Source organism: Trachemys scripta, chromosome 1 (genome assembly GCF_013100865.1).
Source record: "Trachemys scripta elegans isolate TJP31775 chromosome 1, CAS_Tse_1.0, whole genome shotgun sequence".
In the NCBI taxonomy this organism is placed as follows: domain Eukaryota; kingdom Metazoa; phylum Chordata; order Testudines; family Emydidae; genus Trachemys; species Trachemys scripta.
In genome coordinates this window covers 284,596,237-284,618,216 of record NC_048298.1, presented here as the reverse complement: position 1 = coordinate 284,618,216, position 21,980 = coordinate 284,596,237, and the positions used below count along the sequence as shown (strand labels likewise).

The 21,980-nt window shown below is 39.8% G+C and overlaps 1 protein-coding gene across 1 annotated transcript in view; it reads left to right on the top strand.

Moving 5' to 3' along the window:
* The window catches only part of VWA8 (von Willebrand factor A domain containing 8), a gene marked incomplete in the record, with an annotated part of 259,242 nt that overhangs the window by 136,834 nt on the left and 100,428 nt on the right, over positions 1-21,980 (top strand). The window contains 4 exon segments of the mRNA XM_034758419.1: positions 12,785-12,860; positions 16,736-16,871; positions 18,197-18,316; positions 20,373-20,578. Coding sequence (XP_034614310.1) covers positions 12,785-12,860; positions 16,736-16,871; positions 18,197-18,316; positions 20,373-20,578 — 538 coding nt within the window.

The window sequence follows — 21,980 nt, the reverse complement described above, 5'->3', positions numbered from 1 at the left end:
CACTTAAAATCTATTTTTGTAGTCAATAAATTTGTTTAACTGTTTATCTTTACCAGTGAGTTTGTATGAAGTATGTGGCAAAACTGATCAGGTTTGCAAGGGCTGGTGTATATCCACTTTCCATTGATGAAGTGGTGAACCAATTAATAAATTTGCACTGCTCATCTTGAGCAGTGTAAGACGGTATATTCCTGAGGTACAGTGCTGGGAGCTGGGGGGATCTGACTGGTGCCTTTCCCTGTGTGATTGAGTGGCTCTGAGAGTATTCATGCAGTATAGCTGGGTGTGGGGCATAGGCACTGACTTCCTCTCCGCCCCATGGGTGCTTGACACACCCCCACTCCAGCCGCCCCTGCACCACCCTCGCCCCGCCCCAATTCCACCTCCTTCCCCCAAGTCCCCACCTCTTTACCGCCTCCTCCCCCAAGTGCGCCACGTCCCCACTCCTCCCCATCCCTCCTGGAAAGTCCTAAGTACCGCCAAAGAGCTTCTTAGGCGGCAGGCAGGAAGCGCTGGGAGGGGGAGGAGCAGGGACGTGGCATGCTTGGGGGAGGAGGAAGAGTGGGTGGGGGCAGTGGGAGGTTGGTGCCGGTGGGTGCAGAGCACCCGCTAATTTTTCCCCGTGGGTGCTCCATCCCCGCAGCACCTACGGAGTCGGCGCCTATGCTGTGGGGCTCCACATGTGGTTGTGCTGAGTGATCTGAGCACCAGGAGGGGTTGCGCTGGTCACTAGCAAGGCATTGTGAGAGACAGCCCAGTTTGTTGTTGTTGTTTAAGACAAGGAACTGATTGGTAAGCCTGCAGGTTCCTGCAGCCAGGACTATGTACACAGAAGTTTTGTATTCCAGCAGACTATTTTTAACATGGTTCCAGGCTGGATAAAAATCAATGTTTTTAAAAAAAATCAATCAATCAATCAGATATTTTTGATAAAATGCTTTTTGAGGAAAAACCTAAAGCTAGTTTTAATTAAGATACATTATAGCTCAAAGATATCTCATCATAGAATAGGGATTATAAATTCTAAAGGTATAGTATGAGACAATATATTCATGTAATGTTTAAGAAAAGTTTTGTAAATGAGTTCCAATAGTTCATGGATTAGAGACCCAATCCAGGGGCTTCTATATAGATTTTTTTAGGTTCATCTTTCTATCTACCCAATGGGGCTCAGTGCTCAGTCTAGAAGATACCATCAGAGATGCTTAGTTTTGCAGTTTTCAAACTGTGGATTTGTGTCTCCAGAGGTAACATGCCTGTTAACAGCAAAAATGTTTTAAAATAAATAAATAGTATATAGAGGTGAGAAATAACATGATCTGTGGTTCCTGGTTGGGGGTTCCTGTTCCTGTGTGGTCCAGTCCGACATCGTTGAGTTCCTGCACAAGACTGAGTAAAGTAGTTACTTGTGAAGTAACTCCCTGCTCTCCATGTGTCTGTATATAATGCCTGCATCTGTAGCTTTCACTCTATGCATCCGAAGAAGTGAGGTTTTTACTCACGAAAGCTTATGCCCAAATAAATCTGTTAGTCTTTAAGGTGCCACCAGACTCTTTGTTGTGTTTGTCTATGAAAGTGTGCTGCCATTCGTTTTCAGTAATAGATTCAACCAAATCGAGCAACTATGCAATTTGAAACAGGTCCATTCTTCTCACTAAAATCTTTGGCTTGTCTGACCATGCCAGAATATCCATATTTCCAAAGTATAGTTTTAAAAACCCATCTTAGATCAGATTATATGAGTAAAGAAACTCTATGTAGTTGAATATAGTTGCAAAACCATAGAAACCCTGGTGTTCCTCTTTTATCTACGGTCTTGAACTCTTGAATATAGTATCCTGAGTCATGAGGGGGAAAAAAGGGTGAGAGGTATATGGTTTTGGGGAGACACCACATTTTAAAATATCTGTAGGCTTGGAAGCATTAGATTTGTCAGTAAATGTCTATAAACATTGATTTCACCATACATACCCTAATTGTTGAAAAATATGTCTTTTGATAATCAAAATTTACAGGTAGGAAGAGTAAGAAAAATGCTGCTTGAGAACTTTATTGTGTCTGGCTGTCTCTGTCTTGAGAGAACTCTCCCTAAAAATATCTTCCTGGAAAATTGAAATGAGTCAGTAAGGGGGGGGGGGGGGCTGAAAATCCTAGCTACCTCATGCTCTTGCCTTTAGTTTGGGACATAGTTGTTCTCTATACTCTCCTCTGGAAGGCTGTCTTTGAGAATATAGACTACTGTACCTTCTCATGGAACTAGAGGTTATAGAATCCCTCTCTCCCTCCCTCCTTTTAACTGCATAGAAATATAGAAGCAGGTTTAGTCAAGGTGCTCCTTTAACTAACCATATTAAGACTTCAGTTCATTCTTTGCTATCTACTAACTGAAATTTCAAAAAACTTTTCTCCTTTTCCCCCACTGTTTGTGTGTGGATGTGCTAAGGTGCATAGTGGCTTTGCTGGTAAATGATTTGACATAGTATATTTGTCACTGGTAACAAAATACCAATATTAGATGGATATAGCAATGTTAGGTATTTGGAAGACGTTCTTACTATTATTTAAACTGACTTTCACTGCTTTGTTGCTGGCCTTCCCTATTTTTGAAAGGTTTTGTTTTTTTTTTTGGCTGAGAATCTACACTGCTACTACTGCAACTCCCTGTCATAGCTAATATATTTGTTTTAGTGATTGATGATTAAAGGGATGATATTAATTCCTGTTTTGAAAAGCTATAGTGTGTCTTGTGCCTTTTCCACTTCACTGATAAACTGCTGAAGTATGCCAATTTTAAAAAGAAGAGACTGACTTGACACACATGCTGTCTTTTTCAAAATAAACCTAATTATTTTGAGATCTTTAACAATCAAATGAATGGGGGTGGGGATGAGCTTTTGGTGTCCCTACAAGCAACACTTAGTATAAATTGTGTGTTAATCTTTTGATGTTAATTTTCTTTCCCCTCTTTACAGATCACATAATCATTATAAATCTAATTATCTGCGTTCCCAGTTGGGGTAATTTAAAATTACCCTTTAAGCTTTGACTTCAGATTTTTTTTAAATTTTAAATTAAAAAGTTGATTTAAGAAAGAAGAGCTTTAGTGGTCCAAGACAGCTTATATAGTAGAATTAAGATATAGCTGTTCTTGCAAGCTGATGGTTGATGGGCGTCTCTCTCTTACCGGGGTAGTTAGAATCTAGGACAGCAGGGAACACTTTAAATGGCAAAATATATCTGCATGTTTACTTGAGTTTGGCCGGTCTGTCCATTTTACAAGTACAGTTGGTGAGAGAAACAAGCTTCCAAGCCACAAAGAGCAGCTCTGTGGGGTTTGAAAGCTTGTCTCTCTCACCAATAAATGTTGGCCCAATAAAATATACTACGTCACTTATCTTCTCTCTTCTTCTCCTGGGATCAACATGGCTAAAACTACATTGAATTTTACAGGTGATCAATCACAGAAAAAACATTTTTGTACTAATGTCCCTGAGAATTTCTTAAATTGTTCTCTTATAGAGTTTTAGGTTTTGGGTTCAGTTATATACATTTATAGACAATTATGCCAAAGTGAGGAAGAAATATTAAGTGACAATATTATACTTGATGTACCAGTTGAAAGTATCATTGTTGCTGTAATCTATGCAGACATATAAAGAATAAATATCTGTTCTTTGTTATGAATTTGAGTAGTAGAAATGCATGTCTAAACTATTATTATATTTGTTCATGCATCACTGAACAAAATAGCCTAAAACTGTGCTTTATTCTTTGAACAATTTATGAGATGGGAAATAAACGTTAACAATAGTACCTTTGTGATATAAATTTCTCTTCACTGCATTGAAGCAGTGACTATCATGTGACTGTTATTTCCATTTTTGTGTACATTTTCAGTCATTGTAATGTTGCAGTGTAAGACTTGCAAGCATTCGTCCAAGCTTGTGTTTTCGATTCCCATCACTAGCCTTTCATAAACTGTCTGACTGACTGGCACTGAAATTGGCAGATTCCAGCTGCTAGAGAGCTTATTTACCTTGTTAGAAGCTGAATTCGGCTTGAATTTGCTGCAGTTTGGCAGTCATGGAGAAATACAATTTAGGATAGAAAGGCAGAGATTTTCACTTTCCTCTCAAGTTGATCTAAGTGTTTCCAGCTGTTCACTGAGTGAAACATGTACTTACACACAATGTGGGAGTTGTAGAAGGACATCTCCCTCATTGAGGAGTTAGCAATTAGGGTGAGATGATTTCATTATAATTTAATTAAAAAATGGCAGGGAGGGGATATATAATTTCCCCATTTGAAGATGGCACATTGATTGGAAAGGTTAATTTGACATATCGTTTCTATGGACTTGTATAAGAGGAGCCGACTCACCCCTGCAGTGCCTCCTGCTGGTCATCCAGGGAATTAGCTCTCCAGCCTCTGGAGTGCCCTCAGCAGGCCGGTGATCCACCTGTCCTCTCCTTCCCGCTCCCGTGTCCCTCCCAGGACCCCGGTGCCCATTGCTCTGGGTGCTGCCCCCTGGCAGTACCCACACGCTAGGTCTCCCCTCCCAGGGAACCCCCACCCACTATCCCCACCTTGCCTCAGCACTAGGCCATTGCCAATCACCAACTAGCCCCCGCTCCCTGGGGCAGACTGCAGTATAGGCCACTCATCACTGGCAAGGAGGGTTTGGACCTGCTGCCTGGGCCTAGCCCTGGGCTGCCCTCTGCAACCCCCAGTACCCCTTGGCCTTCCGCTAGGCCGCAGCCTGGGGCTATCCAGGCTGGAGCTCCCCAGCTCCTCAGCCTGTCCCCAGTCCTGCTCCACTCAAGTACGCTATCCCTAGCTTGCTGCAGCCAGGCCCTTCTCTCTCTGCACTCAGAGAGTGTGACTGCCCTGACCTTTATAGGGCCAGCTGAGTCTGTTTGGGCCCCAGCTGCAGCCACTTTCCCCCAATCAGCTCAGCCTAAAAGCTGCTTTCTCCAACCACAGCCCCCTCTGGACCGGAGCGGGGTTACCACGCTGCTACATCTTGGTTTTGCCATCTTCCTCATGCTGAGTTGTACCTTTTATAGCCCAAGTAGTTCTGCTGATGCCAAACAAGTAAAATGTGTTGCTGAAATAGTGATTAATAGCCTGGCTGAGGAATCTTAGAGATATAATTATAAGTGCACACAGAGAACGGGGTTAAGGTCACACAGGCTCCAGAGCATCAACTTCCCAGAGAAGACACCAATTGGGGGACACTAAACACAAGAATGGAGTAGCTTAGCCCTCAGCAATTAGACAACTCAAAACAGTCCCTGAACTAATAAATATTTCTCCAACCTCGGTCACCCCAGAATGACTTATTTGTGTTCAGATGAAATACAACTATGAGACTATTATTGATCATGAAAGCAGACCAAAGTACACTGGAAGGAACATACATTCTGCCTCAATAAATGGCTGAATAAGGTCCCTGCTTTCTCCCCTTTCACTACTAGGAAATGTGATTTGAAAGATAAAAAAGGAAGAAACAGTGGTCAATCTCATCACCTCCAGCTGGAGAGGAGGCAGCTGTCTGAGAGACCTCCCTTCCATCTTCCTAGCAGGCTGGATCTTGAATCACGTGGCCTGTTCCTGTATCTAAATTTAGTCTACCTGAGCCTAATAATTTGACGGTTGAACAGTAGATCCTTAAATGATAAGGGACAATTTCCCAAAGAGATTCTCCTAACATTCCACCCTCTCAGCCTACACAAGGATTTGGACAAAATTCTCCTGCTGTTTTCAAGATAAAAAGATTAACCCTAGTGAAACCAGATGTTTGTTCTGGATTCCTTACAACATACCCTTGACCTCTTACTCTCCCATCTCAGTTAAACAGTGTCATATGCTTATTTTTCTTTTAGCTGAATGTAAGCCAATTATAAGAGCTTGTTCAAACACTTACCTGGTAATGTCCGAGGTGGAAAATACATCAGCCGCTACAGAAGAAATCTAAAGCTGTCACCTGGACACCATCAATGCTTCTATAAAGCATTACTAGCTTGACATTCATTCCTCTGTGGAAACATCATTCAGCAAGAAGGTGCTCAGAATACACTAATAATACCAATTCTAGGGAAGAGGGAACATTTTCTTTTGTCCTACTTCTCTCTCTCTTTCCCTCCTCCTGCTCAAGTAATTTTTCCTTACATCGCATATGTCTCAGAATGGGGAAGAGGTCAGGATCCAGAATGGAAAATTTGTTACTCAGTGATATCCCGTCTGGGACTGATCTCTCCCCATAGCCTTGCCCACTCAAGGTAAGTCTTTTATGTGGCTCCTTCAGGTTCCATTCCTATAGTTTAATATTAAACAGTAATTCCTTATTCATCTATTAATAAAGATTTAGCATTTCCAAACAGCTTTAGAAATATTCATCTGGAGCGAGGGTGGAAGGAATGTGGCCAAGCCACAGACCCGATGAACAAATCTGTACTGCCCCTGGTATTTGCAGTAAGAGAGGATCAACCCAGTAGTCTTGCAGTGGGGGAAGAAGTTAGTCCCAGAAAGTAACAAATTTTCCACTTATTTTCAAATAAGTTGCTTAGAGGACTTAATATCTTGGTGAAATTGGAAAATTGGAGAATTTTTCTGGTTGACTGATTTGAATTATGATCCAGATTGGTAATGATGACCAATATGGTTGGTGACCTGTGTGAAATACGTAGTCATTTTGTTCCAGTCCTTTGGTGGCCTGTTTGAGATAAGTAGTGATTTTGATCCAGTCCCTTAGTGAAGAAGTGACTGCATTTAAAAAAGGCAATATTGCATTTAGCACTAATTGGCGCCCTGGTTAGTCTCAGTGCTTAAATTGCCCGCAGAATTGAATGGGCATGGTAATTGCATTAATTAAGGTAATTAAATATGCCTTAGCAAGAATCTTTTTTTCAAAATAGATTATTTTTGTAAGACTTACATAGTTTTAAAGAAAATGGTCAGAGAGTCAGCAGAGGGATTACCTCTTCTCTTCTACCACCAGTACTTGATCAAACAATCTGTTCAATAAGTGCTTCTGCTAGTGGGATTTTCCAAGGTCTTACAGCTACTTCACTGGATGCTAGGAATCAAAATCAGGATTGTAACTAATTGAGACAAGTTAGTGTTGAATAAATGTGTAAACTCCAGAAAAAAATCAATCTGGGCTAAACAAAGCACCAGCAGCAATGCTTAGCTACAAGAAGGAAAACATGTCTAGGCAAAACAAGTATAATTGTGGGATGGAGTAAGGAAAAAAATGTCCACAAGAGTTTTGGAGACACCGTCATGAACCCAGCAGCATCATGATCGAGAAGAGCTGATGGGTTTTTCTTTTTGTAGAGGCAAAAATAAGCCAGTAGGAAATGACACTACATCATTTCAGTTTCTGCTTTTAATAGGACAGAACTAATTGTCTCAGTTAAACAGGATGACAATTTATTAGACCATTTTTCTCACCTGCTCCTATGTTCCCACTTCCTTGCTTCTGTGCGGAGCGTGATGAGGCTGAAAGCTCCGTTGCTCATGTCTCTGTGAGAACCTGGCTAACGTTGAGAGATACTAATTAGTAAACATCAACTAGGAAAACTGCAAGTTTAGGTCATTTGATGTGGGGAGTGAAATTCTGCAACCTGGTGACAGGAATGCCAGTTATTCATAGTTGTAGCTTTAAAAAATCTAGTCAGCAATGTTGAGAAGTCTCAAATATAGCATATAGTAGAACCTCAGAGTTACGAACACCTTGGGAATGGAGGTTGTTCATAACGCTGAACTAAACATTATAGTTGTTCTTTCAAAAATTTACAACTGAACATTGACTTAATATAGCTTTGAAATTTTACTATGCGGAAGAAAAATGCTGCTTTCCCTTTATTTTCTTTTAGTAGTTTATATTTAACACAGCACTGTACTTTTTTTTGTTTGGTTTTTTGTTTTGTTTTGTTTTTTGGTCTCTGCTGCTGCCTGATTCTGTATTTCTGGTTTCAAATGAGGTGTGTAGTGAACTGGTCAGTTTGTAACTCTGGTGTTTGTAACTAAGGTTCAACTGTAGTCACTTAATGTGTATGTCTCTACCTTAATGTAGTTCAGTACAAGATGGAGATTTTCTGAAAGACATGAGTCAGTTTTGTATATGTTTTCTGTCTTGTAATCCACATTAAATTTATTGAAGAAAAGTGGAAATTATTGAAGCCTTACTGCATATTTTATGTTTATGAAAGGAAAGACTAATGCCAGCAGACTGGGAGGTTGTTAATATCTTCTGCACCTGGTATGCTAAGAAAATATTGGATTTTGGCATACTGGATTTGGTTATACTGATCTGCGGGACAGGAGGGAAATCACTAGAATTAATTCTGGGCTATGCCAGACATTTAGCTTTCCTGATTAACTGCAAGTCCCCAAAATACTTTTTGAAAATATTGCAAAAAGGGAAGGAATGGAGAATAGCCAGGGAATTGAGAAGAAGTTTGGAAATTGCTTTGTGGCTATCCTGGGTACTTTCTAATGCCATGCAAACTATCTTTCTTCAGATTTACTTTTTTTATCAGGAGATATTGGAATGTGTTATGTACATGCTATAACTCCTGCATGCCAGTAGGAACAATTCTACAATTATTTTAGAATCATAGAACTGGAAGGGACCTGAAGAGGTCATCTAGTTCAGTCCCCTACACTCAAGGCAAAACTAAGTATTATCTAGACCATCCTGGACAGATGTTTGTCCAACCTGCTCTTAAAAATCCCCAATGATGGAGATTCCACAACCTCCCTAGGCAATTTATTCCAGTTCTTAACCACTCTGACAGTTAGGAAGTTTTTCCTAATGTCCACCCTAAACCACTCTTGCTGCAATTTAAGCCCATTGCTTCCTATCCTACCTCAGAGGTTAAGAAGAACAATTTTTCTCCCTCCTCCTTGTAACAACCTTTTATGTACTTGAAAACTGTTATCATGGCCCCTCTCAGTCTTCTCTTCTCCAGACTAAACAAATCCATTTTTTTCAATCTTTCTTCATAGGTCATGTTTTCTAGACCTTCAGTCATTTTTGTTGCTCTTCTTTGGACTTTCTCCAATTTTCCACATCTTTCCTGAAATGTGGTGCTCAGAACTGGATACCAGTTGAGGCCTAATCAGCGCGGCGTAGAGCAGAAGTATTACTTCTCGTGTCTTGCTTACAATACTCCTGCCAATACAGTCCAGAATGATATTTGCTTTTTTTTGCAACAGCATTACATTGTTGACTCATATTTACCTTGTGATCCACTATGACCCCCAGATCCTTTTCCGCAGTACTCCTTCCTAGGCTCATGTCATTTCCCATTTTGTATTTGTGCAACTGATTGTTCCTTCCTAAGTGAAGTACTTTGCATTTGACCTTATTGAATTTCATCCTATTTACTTCAGACCATTTCTCTAGTTTGTCCAGATCATTTTGAATTTTAATTCTATCCTCCAAAGCACTTGCAATCCCTCCCAGCTTGGTATCGTCTGCAAACTTTATAAGTGTACTCTCTATGCCATTACCTAAATCATTGATGAAAATATTGAACAGAACCGATCCCTGTGGGACCCCACTCGTTATGCCCTTCCAGCATGACTGTGAACCACTGATAACTACTCCTTGGGAATGATTTTCCAACCAGTTATGCACCCATCTTATAGTAGCTCCGTCTAGGTTGTATTTCCCTAGTTTGTTTATGAGAAGGTCATGCAAGACAGTATAAAAAGCCTTACTAAAGTCAAATTATACCACATCTACCACTTCCCCTCATCTACAAGGGTTGTTTCCCTGTCAAAGAAAGCTCTCGGGTTGGTTTGACATGATTTGGTCTTGACAAATCCATGCTGACTGTTATTTATCACTTTATTATCTTCTAGGTGATTGCAAATTGATTTAAGTATTTGCTCTATTATCTTTCCGGGTACAGAAGTTAAGCTGACTGGTCTGTAATTCCCCGGGTTGTCCTTATTTCCCTTTTTATAGATGGGCACTATATTTGTCCTTTTCCAGTCTTCTGTAATGTCTCCCATCTTCCATGACTTTTCAAAGATAATTGCTAATGGCTCAGATATCTCCTCAGTCAGCTCCTTGAGTATTCTATGATGCATTCCATCAGGCCCTGGTGATTTGAAGACATCTGACTTGTCTAAGTAATTTTTGACTTGTTCTTTCCCTATTTTAGACTCTGATCCTACCTCATTTTCACTGGCATTCACTATGTTAGACATCCAATCACCACCAACCTTCTTCTTATTTCACTTTGGAATTACTTGGTGGCACCTCTGCCATTTCCACATTTTCTTTTATTATCTTTCCCACCTCGTTGAGTAACGGGCCTACTCTGTCCTTGGTCTTCCTCTTGCTTCTAAATGTTTTCTACATTTTGTAGGCTCCCGGATGATTAAAACATTTCTGCCCTCTGTCACCTGATTCTGTTTCCTCCCACTACTTTCAGTCTTGATTTCCTTGTCTTCACTAGAAAATTAAGCTGAAAATTATGTTGTTATGAGGAGTTGTGTTAATTAGCATGACATAAAGCATGATTTGAGCACTCTGTAGATGGGGACCATTTTTTAATATATCAGATGATGTTTCAAACTGGAGCCATATGATTAACTACAACCAGCTGATATACTGTTCTTATTTACACTGATTGCACTTATTGATCTCTTGTCTTTCCTCTTTTCCAGTTCTGCCCATACCCTCTTATGCCCATCCATAATACCACTGTATATCTCCCCACCTCTTTTATCTTTGCAGTGGTTCCCTTTTTTATGAAGGTCGGACTTGTAGTCTTCAAAGCCTTCTGTAACCGCCTCCCCGTGCCTCATGTTTTGTTCAGGCTTTCCTCCTGATTGCTCAATTTGTCTCCTGTTCCTGTGGTGCTCCCATATTTGTGCCTTTGTTGTGTACCCTTTTATGCTTTGAACAGTCCTGTTAGTATATAAGTATCTTCCCTTTTATCCTTCAAACAACTCATGAAAACTCATTTAATTGATCACTGGATGTGTGTGTTCTAGTCCTTGACTGGTATGGTTTACGTGTCATAAAATGCTTGTACCCTTAAGGCACTATGGGTTTGGACTAAAGATTATAACTTCAATGGATTTATGCCTAATTACAGCATCTGTGAATTTGGCCTATATCACAAGTAATCGGTGATCAACCAAGGAACTATTATGGAAACCTTTTATTCTTTGAAGTTGTTGCTGCATCTAGTATTGATTTCTCTTGCAAGACAGAAATGGGTTAAGGTAGTAGGAAAGTGATGTTTCATGTTACGTTTATCTGTAAAAAAAAAAAAAAAAAAAAAATACCCCGCTGCAAAGATTTAATTAGCAGTTTGTGTTTTTATTATGGTCTTGCTTGGGGTTTTTTGTTTTGTTTTTAGCAGAGACTTTAGGGATGATCAATTATGATCTTTGTTAAATAAGGCAGTAGTTGTTGGGGATAGAAATGCTACTGACAGATTTGGATGTTAACTACTTCCAGATTTCAGCTAAAATTGGATGCTTTCCATTTTACAGTTTACTACAAACAATGCTATATTTGATTTCCTGTGTCTATGAAGCCTATCTGAGTTCTTGCTGGTTTTTACAAATGTGTTACAAAATCTGAAGATAAATCTAAGGTTGAAGTTTTGAGTGACGAATAACTTTAGGTTAAGCATATAATTCTGATTCAGTAGATGGCTATGAAGGTGAGCGTGATTTTTGTTAAATCAGAGCTCATAATAAGGTTTGTGGTTTAATCAGATAAAGAGATATTGTGTTTGACCTTCCTGAACTACAACCTGTTCTTCATTTGCTACACATTTAGTTTTAATTGAAGTCGATTGTACTAACTGAAATTAAAGGGTATACTCTCCACACATTTTCATCAGACTGTTTTAAAAAAAACCTCCCTAAATGTATGTTATTTTGGAAAGAAAGGAACACTAAACATTAAAAAGCAAAAAACAACAACTAACTTTAGCACTTTATGATACAATGATGTATCAAGTGCTAGTAAATAGTTATTCCATCTGGTGCAGTTCAGATAGTAAAAATTGAAAAACGAACTATTTTTTGGTCAGAACTATTTTTTTCTAATCTCACTTCCTCTTGAAGATAGTAGTATGGACCAGGGCAATTAAAATATTAACTGGACTTCACTTTGACACTGCTAAGCAGTTTGCTTTATCTGAGGGGATTTCTTTGACATTTGGAAATGTTTTTCCTGAAAATTATAGTTTAAAACATGCATGCTTTACCCAGAACTAGTGATAGCACGTTTCACTTCCATATGGGAGAGATGGGGTTCAGTGTTTAGATTTCTCACTTCCCAGGTTCAAAGGGGCAAGGAATTGCTATGAAAACCTTGAGCGAGGAAGAGAGATTGCTAAACAGTAACTTCTCTGACCAATTAGGGATCGTGGCAATGGTCTCTCTAATCATCCTCAGTACACTTCTTCTTATGGGTCTTAGAAAGTGGAGTGGAAAAGTCAGGCTCTCTGGGGCGCCCAGGCACCTACCACTTTGGTACCTCATGAAGTTTAAAAATAAAATTACTCTTCGTACATGACATCACTATGTTACTCAACCCTGTACATTGGTTCCATGAGTTTCTGTACTCTGGTGCATAATGGTTTGTGGGCTTTTCATTTATTGTTGCTTTTCCTGTTACAGGAGAGAAAATTCTGCAGTATTGCTCCCAAATAGGGCTTTCAATTTTATTTTTTTCCTTTTAGTTTATGAATAAAAGTCAGTTTTATTTTGTTTCCAATTACATTTTTTTTAATCTCAGGGATACCACTGTACAGAGCCTTACTCTGCAGCCTTCCGTTACAGATGGCCGTATTACATATGAAGACTCACCACTGGTCAGTATTTAAATTATATTTGTAGATTTGAAAATCTATTTTCATTTCTAAAACTGTTAAAAAATATATTGGAGGCTCCACAAAGGCCAAGGAATAATGGACTAAATTATAACATTCTTATACCTGTGGTCTGGGTACCGTAAACTTTCATGAGAATATTATAATTCAGCAACAGAATCAAATATTGCAAGACATTATTAGCAGTATTGGACAACTTCTTATTGTTTATTTCACGTACATTTTGTGTGCCACAAGCCAATCAGTGTAGTATTCTGGGATCATCTTGTATCTGACATGCAGAAGGAGCATATTATTTATTTCATTTTGGAATTACTTGATGCACTGAAATTTTCCGATGTTTCCCTTCCAGTTTCTAAACACACATCCTACATACCCAGTGACTCAGACTCCTAACACCTGTGCCCCACTCCCTATACCGCCTTCTGCTCCATCCTCCCAAGCAGACTGCTCCTTCTGCTCCATCCTCCCAAGCAGGATCCAGACTGCTTATGTTAGCTACAGTTTTCATCACACCTCACAATCAGCAGAATCTGGTCCTGCCCAACCTCCTCATCTCCTTCCCAGCTGCAGCATCCCCTTCCATCTGGTTCTGCTTTAACAGTATCACTCTTGTCTGTCACGGCAGCTTCACCTCACCTTCACCCCAGAGCAGTGGCATCTCTTCTAGCATTCCTTCTTCATTTCAGTATCACCTGCTGCCCTTCCTCCATACACGCCAATGCATTGCATGTTTGCAAAGCCTTTTCCATGTGTGCACAACCACCATTCATGCACAGGCACATGGTGTGTGCATATGCAAGAGAATCTGTTTCTGCATGTCATGCCATTCACAGAGTTTGGGCTCTGGTATGATAGATGAGGTCTTCTCTCCCAGCAGCATTTGCCCACACATCCACTCCATTAGCTAGACAGAATTCAGAGGTAGTCTTCAATAATATATATGTTAAAAAAAAATGTTTACATAGGAGCCTGTAGTTAGACTTCCAAGTCCATATTCACACACCAAGATCAGTAGTTTAATTTTTCAAAATGCTGAACACTCAACAGTTTCCATTGACTTTCTGTTGGAAGAACACTGGAAGTTAGTGAGAGTTGCCGAGAGTTCAGCTCTTGAAAATCAGGCCACTGATTTAGGAGTCATGGATTTAGGAGTCCATGAACATGGATTTAGGAGTCTAACTTTAGGCATCCAATTTTTAAAATCTTGGCTGTAATTAAAGCTATGTTTTAGGCATGGATATTTTTAGTAAAAGTCATGCACAGGTCATGGGTGTAAACAAAAATTCACGGCTCATGACCTGCCCATGACTTGTACTATATAACCCTGACTAAATCAGGCGCTCTGGGGCAGGGGGCAGCCCTGGGGTGCCACGGGTGCTCAGGGGGGCAGCCCAGGACCCTCACTGGTGCTGTGGGGACAGCGGTGCTGGCAGGCTCTCTACCACGCTCCGCGCGACTCCCCAGAAGTAGCGACATGTCTCTCGGCTCCTAGGTGGAGGCATGGCCATGGGGGCTCTCCATGCTGCCCCTGCCCTGAGCACTGGCTCTGCAGCCACCATCGGCCAGGAAATGTGGCCAATGGCAGCTGCGGGGGTGGCGCTTACGGGTGGAGACTGCCAAGGGAGGGACACGTTGCCACTTCCAGGGAGGTCCAGGAGGTAAGCGCTGCCCAGAGCCTGCACCCCGAACCCCTCCCGTGCCCCAACCCCTTGCCCCAGCCCTGAGCGCCCTCCCACATCCAAATTTCTGCTGCTGCTGGGGGGGGGAGATGCCTGAGCAGCGGTCGGTGCGGCTCCCTAGGGGCTGCCCCAGCTGCTCAGGTGGCCCTTGGGCCAGTTGCACTGTCCACTGCAGAAGTCACGGAGATCCCAGAAAGTCACGGAGTTCATGTCTTCTGTGATCTCCATCACAGATTCGCAGCCTTAGGTGTAAAATATAACTTACCTATTTTTAATTAAAAAATAGAAAGGAAAACAAAGCTGGGGTTCATACACAAGACTAAAATGTGTTTTATTTCAATTCATTGTGTTTGTGTATACACATACATATAGCTACATATGTGTGATTGTGCATGCACGCGTATACATATTTAAACAGAAGTAAATCTGCAATAGTCAATTCTCAGTAAACTATACAGGATTGGGGCTTATCAAAGGAGTATTGTAATACTTTTCTCAGAGGTTTGCTTCCATGCTGATGACGGGTTCGGCTCAATAAAAGCAGTGCAGACTGACCCACATTCATTTTCATCATCTGAGTCAGATGCCATCAACAGAAGGTGATTTTCTTTTTTGGTGGTTCAGGGTCTGTAGTTTGTGCATCGCCATGTTGCTCTTTTAAGACTTCTGACAACATGTTCCACATCTCATCCCTCTCAGATTTTGGAAGGTACTTCAGGTTCTTAAACCTTGGGTCGAGTGCTGTATCTATTCCTAGAAATCTCATGTTGGTACCTTCTTTGTGCTTTGTCAGATCTGCAGCAAAATTGTTCTTAAATCGAACAACATATGCTGGGTGGTTATCTGAGACTGCCTCAACATGAAATATATGGCAGAATGCGGGTAAAACAGCAGGAGACATACAATTATCCCCCAAGGAGTTCAGTCACAAATTTAATTAATGCATTATTTTTTTTAACGCATGTCATCAGCATGGAAGCATGTCCTCTGGATTAGTGGCCAGAGCTTGAAGGGGCATATGAATGTTTAGCATATCTGGCATGTAAATATCTTGCAATGCTGGCTACAAAAGTGCCATGTTGAATGCCTGTTCTCACTGTCAGGTGACACTGTAAATAAGAAAGTGGGCAGCATTATCTCCAGTAAATGTAAACAAACTTGTTTCTCTGAGTGAGTGACTGAATGGACTTGTAGGCTTTAAAGCAGGGGTTGGCAACCTTTCACAAGTGGTGTGCCGAGTCTTCATTTATTCACTCTAATTTAAGGTTTCGCGTGCGAGTCATACATTTTAACATTTTTAGAAGGTCTCTTTCTAGAAATCTATAATATATAACTAAACTATTGTTGTATGTAAAGTAAATAAGATTTTTAAAATGTTTAAGAAGCTTCATTTAAAATTAAATTAAAATGCAGAGCCCCCCCCCCCCCACCCGGACCGGTGGCCAGGACCTGGGCAGTGTGAGTGCCACTGAAAATCAGCTCGAGTGCCGCCTTTGGCATGCGTGCCATAGGTTGCCTACCCCTGCTCTAAAGTTTTACATTGTTTTGTTTTGAATGCAGTTATGTAGCAAAAAAAAATCTACATTTGTAAGTTACACTTTCACAATAAAGCGATTGCACTACTGTACTTGCATGAGGTGAATTGAAAAATATTATTTCTTTTGTTTACCTTTTTACAGTGCAAATATTTGTAATAAAAATAATACAACAAAGTGAGCGCTGTACACTTTGTAGTCTGTTTATAATTGAAATCAATATATTTGAAAATGTCGAAAAACATCCACAATATTTATAATAAATTTCAGTTGGTATTCTGTTATTGTTTAACATTGCAATTAAAACTGCAATTAATCATGATTAATTTTTTTAATAGCGATTAATTTTTTGAGTTAATCGCATGAGTTAACTATGATTAATTGACAGCCCTACTGAAAACAAACATATTTGGTATTAACAGTGTCCATTTCTTTCATCAGTTTTTTAAGCAACAATTTATTAATGCTTTAATATTATATTAGTAATCACTTACTGTCTGTTTTTCTATATTAACTTATAGAGGGTAAATGCAAAATGTTACTAGAAGAAACTGAGAAAGCAATATTGCAGTGTGTGTGTGTGTGTGTGTATGTGTATAATAAATTATATATATGACAGTTCATTTCTTCTGTCTTCTAGGTGAAATCAGTCAAGTTGGGGCATATTCTGGTTATCGATGAAGCAGACAAAGCACCTACAAATGTTACCTGTATTTTAAAAACTCTTGTGGAAAGTGGAGAAATGGTTCTGTCGGATGGAAGGCGCCTTGTTGCCAGTAAGTTGCTTTTATAGTCCACGGTAAAACATAGTATGTTGCCATATTCCAGCAATTTCATTTGTTAAGCCATAACTACAAAAGAGTCTAATGGTCGAAAAAATGTTTGCTGTGCAAACATTAGCAATTAGAGTTTTAAGTGTGGTACTCCTCTGCAGAGAGACTCTGTAAACATGCCCATGAGACACCACGTTAGTGTTTCAGTTATTATTGTCATAGAAAAGTTATTTTCCATGGGAAAAAGGGGTTTTTACTAACTGGCAACCGTCTCGGCTGGGAATTCAAAAATCAAGATGAGCTGTGTCTTCATCACTTCCAGTAATAAGGATGCATTTGACCAAATTGTGCTCTTGGTTACATCTGTGCAGTCCTATTCCTCAGAACGTATTTTGGCCTGCCAGATCCGTATCTTAAGTTTTGGATCCCAGGTTGAATTTTTTCAGGGCTGGCAGTTAGCAAAAATCTTTGTGTGTTTTTTGTTGTTGTTGCTGTTTTACTTGTAAGCTGAGAAAATTTCATCATTGGAATTTCATCAAGTGGAAATCATTGGAGGAAAAAACTGAAACATTGGAATTTTTACAGTTACTTTTCAGAGCAGAGCTGTGCTTGAAGTACATCTTCACTGTTAGTCAATACAATGCTATATGTGTGATGAAAATAGAGGTGATGTTTTTCTTTTAAACAGATTAGGAGCACAGATTTAAGTGTGAATAAAGTAATTATTCAGTATTCAAGTGATATAATACCAGAATTATGCTAGGTGACCACAAATCTCTAGGGTGTCATTTAAAAGAAATAGTATCTAGTTTTTTAAATTAATATCCTGGTTGTGTTATTGTGAGAAGTTTCCCTGTGGTACCAATGAAGATATGCTTCCAGGGAGCAGGTGGAGAAGCCCAGCCTGAGCCAGTTGCACGTTCTCTGCACACGTGGCTCTGGCTTCTCACAGATTCCCAGGGGTCTTCAAGTTTGTGGACAGCGTTTTTTGTAGGAGGGCAAGCCCCAGATCTCTTTCCTTGCCTCACACAGGGCAATGTCTAGAAATCTCTACAAGGGGTTTCTTATGGATATATCTTGTGCTATCAACCTTATCAAGTTTTACTGAAGGCACAAGTTGTTCTGGTCCTGAGATATTCAATGCATCGTTGAGCTTGGAACGATTATTCCTCTAGGTTTATGAAACAAAATAATTATAGTGCCTAGAGCTCTGATAGTGGAGCAACATGCTGATAAAGACTTCGGTGTTTTTTTGAAGATGTACAGATTTCTATTGTTTGGCTCATAAATGGCAAAAACTAAAACATTTCTAACAATCTGTTTTCCAGATCCTGCTAATGTAGATGGGAGAGAAAATGTAATAGTAATTCATCCTGATTTTAGAATGATAGTTCTAGCAAACAGACCCGGATTTCCCTTTTTGGGAAATGATTTTTTTGGCACACTAGGTAAGTGATTTGTATTAAATGGGAGCCCTGTAAATCAGGTATATTTAATGGTATTGTGTGTGGGAGAACATTAGCTTTCTTTCTTTTACTTGATCTCATGGTGAGAGAAAGGGTGGGGTGGTTGGGGTGGGGAGAGGATCCCTAAATCTGTTACTTCCAGGTCCAAGGCAGGACGCTCATTGCCTCACACGTGACCCTGTTTGGGATGGACATCTGTTCAGCAAAAAAGTAAGTTCTACATAAGTCCTGTGGGCAAGAGTAATCCAAGGCCTTTCCGGGAAAGTGGTCTTCAAGCACAAATGTTTTGCAGCCCTAATGGGGTGTCCGTGTTGTAGACCTGTTCTCAGTGAAATGCACCCAGCAACACTGGCCCAGGATGTCTTTACTATTCCATAGAACTTTCCCATGGTTAAATATTTCCTCTCCTCCTGCTCACATGGAGACTCCTAAAGAAAACTGCTTTTAGTCATAATTGCCCCAGACTAGCCAAAGCTTAGTTCTACCTTTTAATGCTATTTCCAGGGGTCAAAACCCCTCTGCTTTCATGTCAAGGTCATCTTCAGCAGGGCCTAGTAATGACCCTACATCCATATGCTCTAAGCCTCTTAGGTTTGAATCAGAGCACTCCTGAAAGATTTGATCTTTCTCCACTATTCATTTAGCTCCCTGATGCCTTGAGTGAGTTATAAAAGTGATCCTCCTCAGGTTTTGTGATCTTCTGTTCAAGCATCCTGTAAGACTGTATTGTGTCCCCAGCCCACGAAGAATCGACACTTTTATTTTCCAAATATAAGCAAAAAGAACAAAACAGCTCATGGTGTGCTCAAGAACTGCAACTTCCTGGGGGCATTCCCCTTTGTCTTTCAGTCTCTCCTGCTTCAAGGCCTATGGCAGGATTCTCCTGAACTCCTTTAACAGAGCACCTCCTAAGGCTTTCTTCTTGGAGGCTCTTTTTCCCTCCAATAGGTTCCCACTGCCTGTGCCTGCTCCTGCTCCCTGAGCAATCCCCCTTCCATACTGAGAGCCTGGCTCATTATAGCCCTGGGGTGCTCCACTCTCATAATTGGTCCAACTGGGAGCATCTGTTCTAGCACAGGGGAGCTGAACTTCCTTCATTTCCAGGGGCCAGACACCCTGTGACACTTCTTCGGTCAGACAATTTGTGCTGCTTCTTCTTGAAGTTGGTTTCTGGCTATTGATCTCCTTAGCCAAGACAGTGGTAAAGCTCTCCATACTTTCCCACAACTGTGTGTATTGGTTCTTCATAGTAACAAGTTGGTCCTTTACACATGTCCTAGTTTTTGCCAACATTTTGCCCCCTTTTCACCTAGGCAAGATATACTTCCCTTATGATTTTCCCAGTTCTGAACCAGGAATGGAAAACACCTTGTCTCTTTGACTTCAGAAGCATGTTCAAGGTGCAGTTAGATAGAAGCAGAAAAATAAATCCCCCTTTTTCCTGTTCTCTTCAAGAGTTCAAGGGAAGACTTTCAGATGTTCAGTTATGCAATGGCCAAATGGATCAGGTTTGGTTTCCATAGGCCTTCAGAAATTATCTGTGTACTGAAATTTATTATCCAGTCCACCTCCCTGACTGAGAGGAGGTGGTAGTGGACAAGTTTTGCAAAGCTACCTCCTCTGGTCTAAACAGGCATTTGTGGAGACAGCACTTATCTGCAGAGTGCTTAGAGCAGGACTTCATGAAGAAGTTCTCCTTTCCAGGGAACTACAGTGACGGGTCAGAGGTTCCTGTTTCATCTTTTGGGGGGGAGGGGGGGGGCAACCTTGCCTTCAGGCATTTCTAATTCAGCCTTCAGTCTCTTTATTCAGGAAGAGTGACTTAAGAATTTTGTATTTTCAGAGGTAACTAGTGATTTTTGGATGCCTGGTTTTTGTGTGACCAGCATGAGATGACTTCAAGTGGCCTGATTTTTCAATGGGTTGGTCCTCAGTACTTTCTGAAGGCTTTCAGGGTTTTTCAACTATACTAGGTGGATACTAAGATCTGTCTTTTTATTAAGGCTTAAATGCATGCAATATATTTTTTTTATTTTAGGGGACATTTTTAGCTGCCATGCAGTTGATAATCCCAAACCACAGTCGGAACTGGCTATGCTTAGACAGTATGGACCAGATGTTCCTGAGCCAATCCTTCAGAAACTGGTGGCTGCTTTTGGAGAACTGAGGAGCTTGGCTGACCAAGGAATTATTAACTATCCTTATTCAACCAGAGAAGTTGTAAATATAGTAAAACATTTACAGGTACAATATGCATTATCTTGAATTCAAAAGAATGCAATAAATTAAATGAACAGTAATGCAATATACTCTTTGAAAAACCTTCAAGTGTTGTAGATAAAGATTTTTTTTAAAATAAGTAATAAATCAAATTTGTGGATGGAAGGATTTGTCCAGTAACTGCTTTTAGAAAGGGTAACAATATCTAGATGCTCAGATAGCACGGTGATAGGGGTCTTATATGTATGTTGGTAATTAGATCTTTGTGAACATTTATTCATAAGTGTGTACAATGCATACGGTACATTTTTATCTTTCATTATATTCTTTGTGTGTGTGTGAGAGAGAAAGTGAATCTATTATGCATTGTTGATATTGGTCTTTCTGATAGAATTCCCTGCGCTTTTATAAGAATAACATAACTTAATAATTTACACTTTTGCCTGCTGTTTCGTTTTTGATTTACATTGCCTTTATGGGAAATTGAACACTGTTGCTTAAGAATAATAGATCAAAAATCATATTGTATTGTCAAAATTGTACATGAATATGTCCTTGGCAAATAGTTGCTCATGTACCTTGATTGCCTCACACAGTCAAGGTGCAATATCCTGAATTCTGATTAAATAATAAAGTTAAAAGGTTAAAGTTAGGTTTTGATTTGTGCTAATAGAAGAATAGCTTTATAACTTGAAGAATATTTGCTGCTTATTTGAATACGGGATGTTTGTATTTTCTACTATTTATAATCTGTGATGTGTAGGTAATTTAATTATTATAGTGCTATTTCTTAGATTTAAGATCATACAGTGTTAAATTTATATTTCTTACAAATATTGTTGTAATAATTATTTTAATATAATATCTCTTATTGTAAGTTCTTTGACAAATGTACCATTGCTACCTGTATGTTCATACAGCACAATGGGGCTGCATGGTGGTGGGTTCAGAGGGGGAGGCGTGTCAAATTTGTGTGTGTGGCACTAAGATGGTATGACTGAGAAATAGTATAGTTTTTTTTTTAATTACAATGATACTTATTCCTAGTAATTCTAGATTTCTGGAGCAGGGACTTTGTCATTCTGTAGTTTTAGTTGTGCCTAGGACAATAGTTCTTGAATGCAGATGTGCTTTGGGTGCTCTCGTAATATCAATACAGCATAACAACACTGATCATTTGAATGTTTATGAAGTAATAACTATCCTGGGCTGAATGAGCTACAGGTCTGAAAGCTGAGGTGTTCCCACCAAATAAGAAAGGGGAATACTTTATTGGCCAGGTCATAGTGATTTATCAGATTAATAGAAATGAGTATTATGTTATTAATAATATTAATAAATTAAAACAAATAATCAGATTTAAATGAAAGAGAAAAAACTGCCAAACTGCTGAAAGGCAGATTTGTTTAGAATTAAAACTACCTTT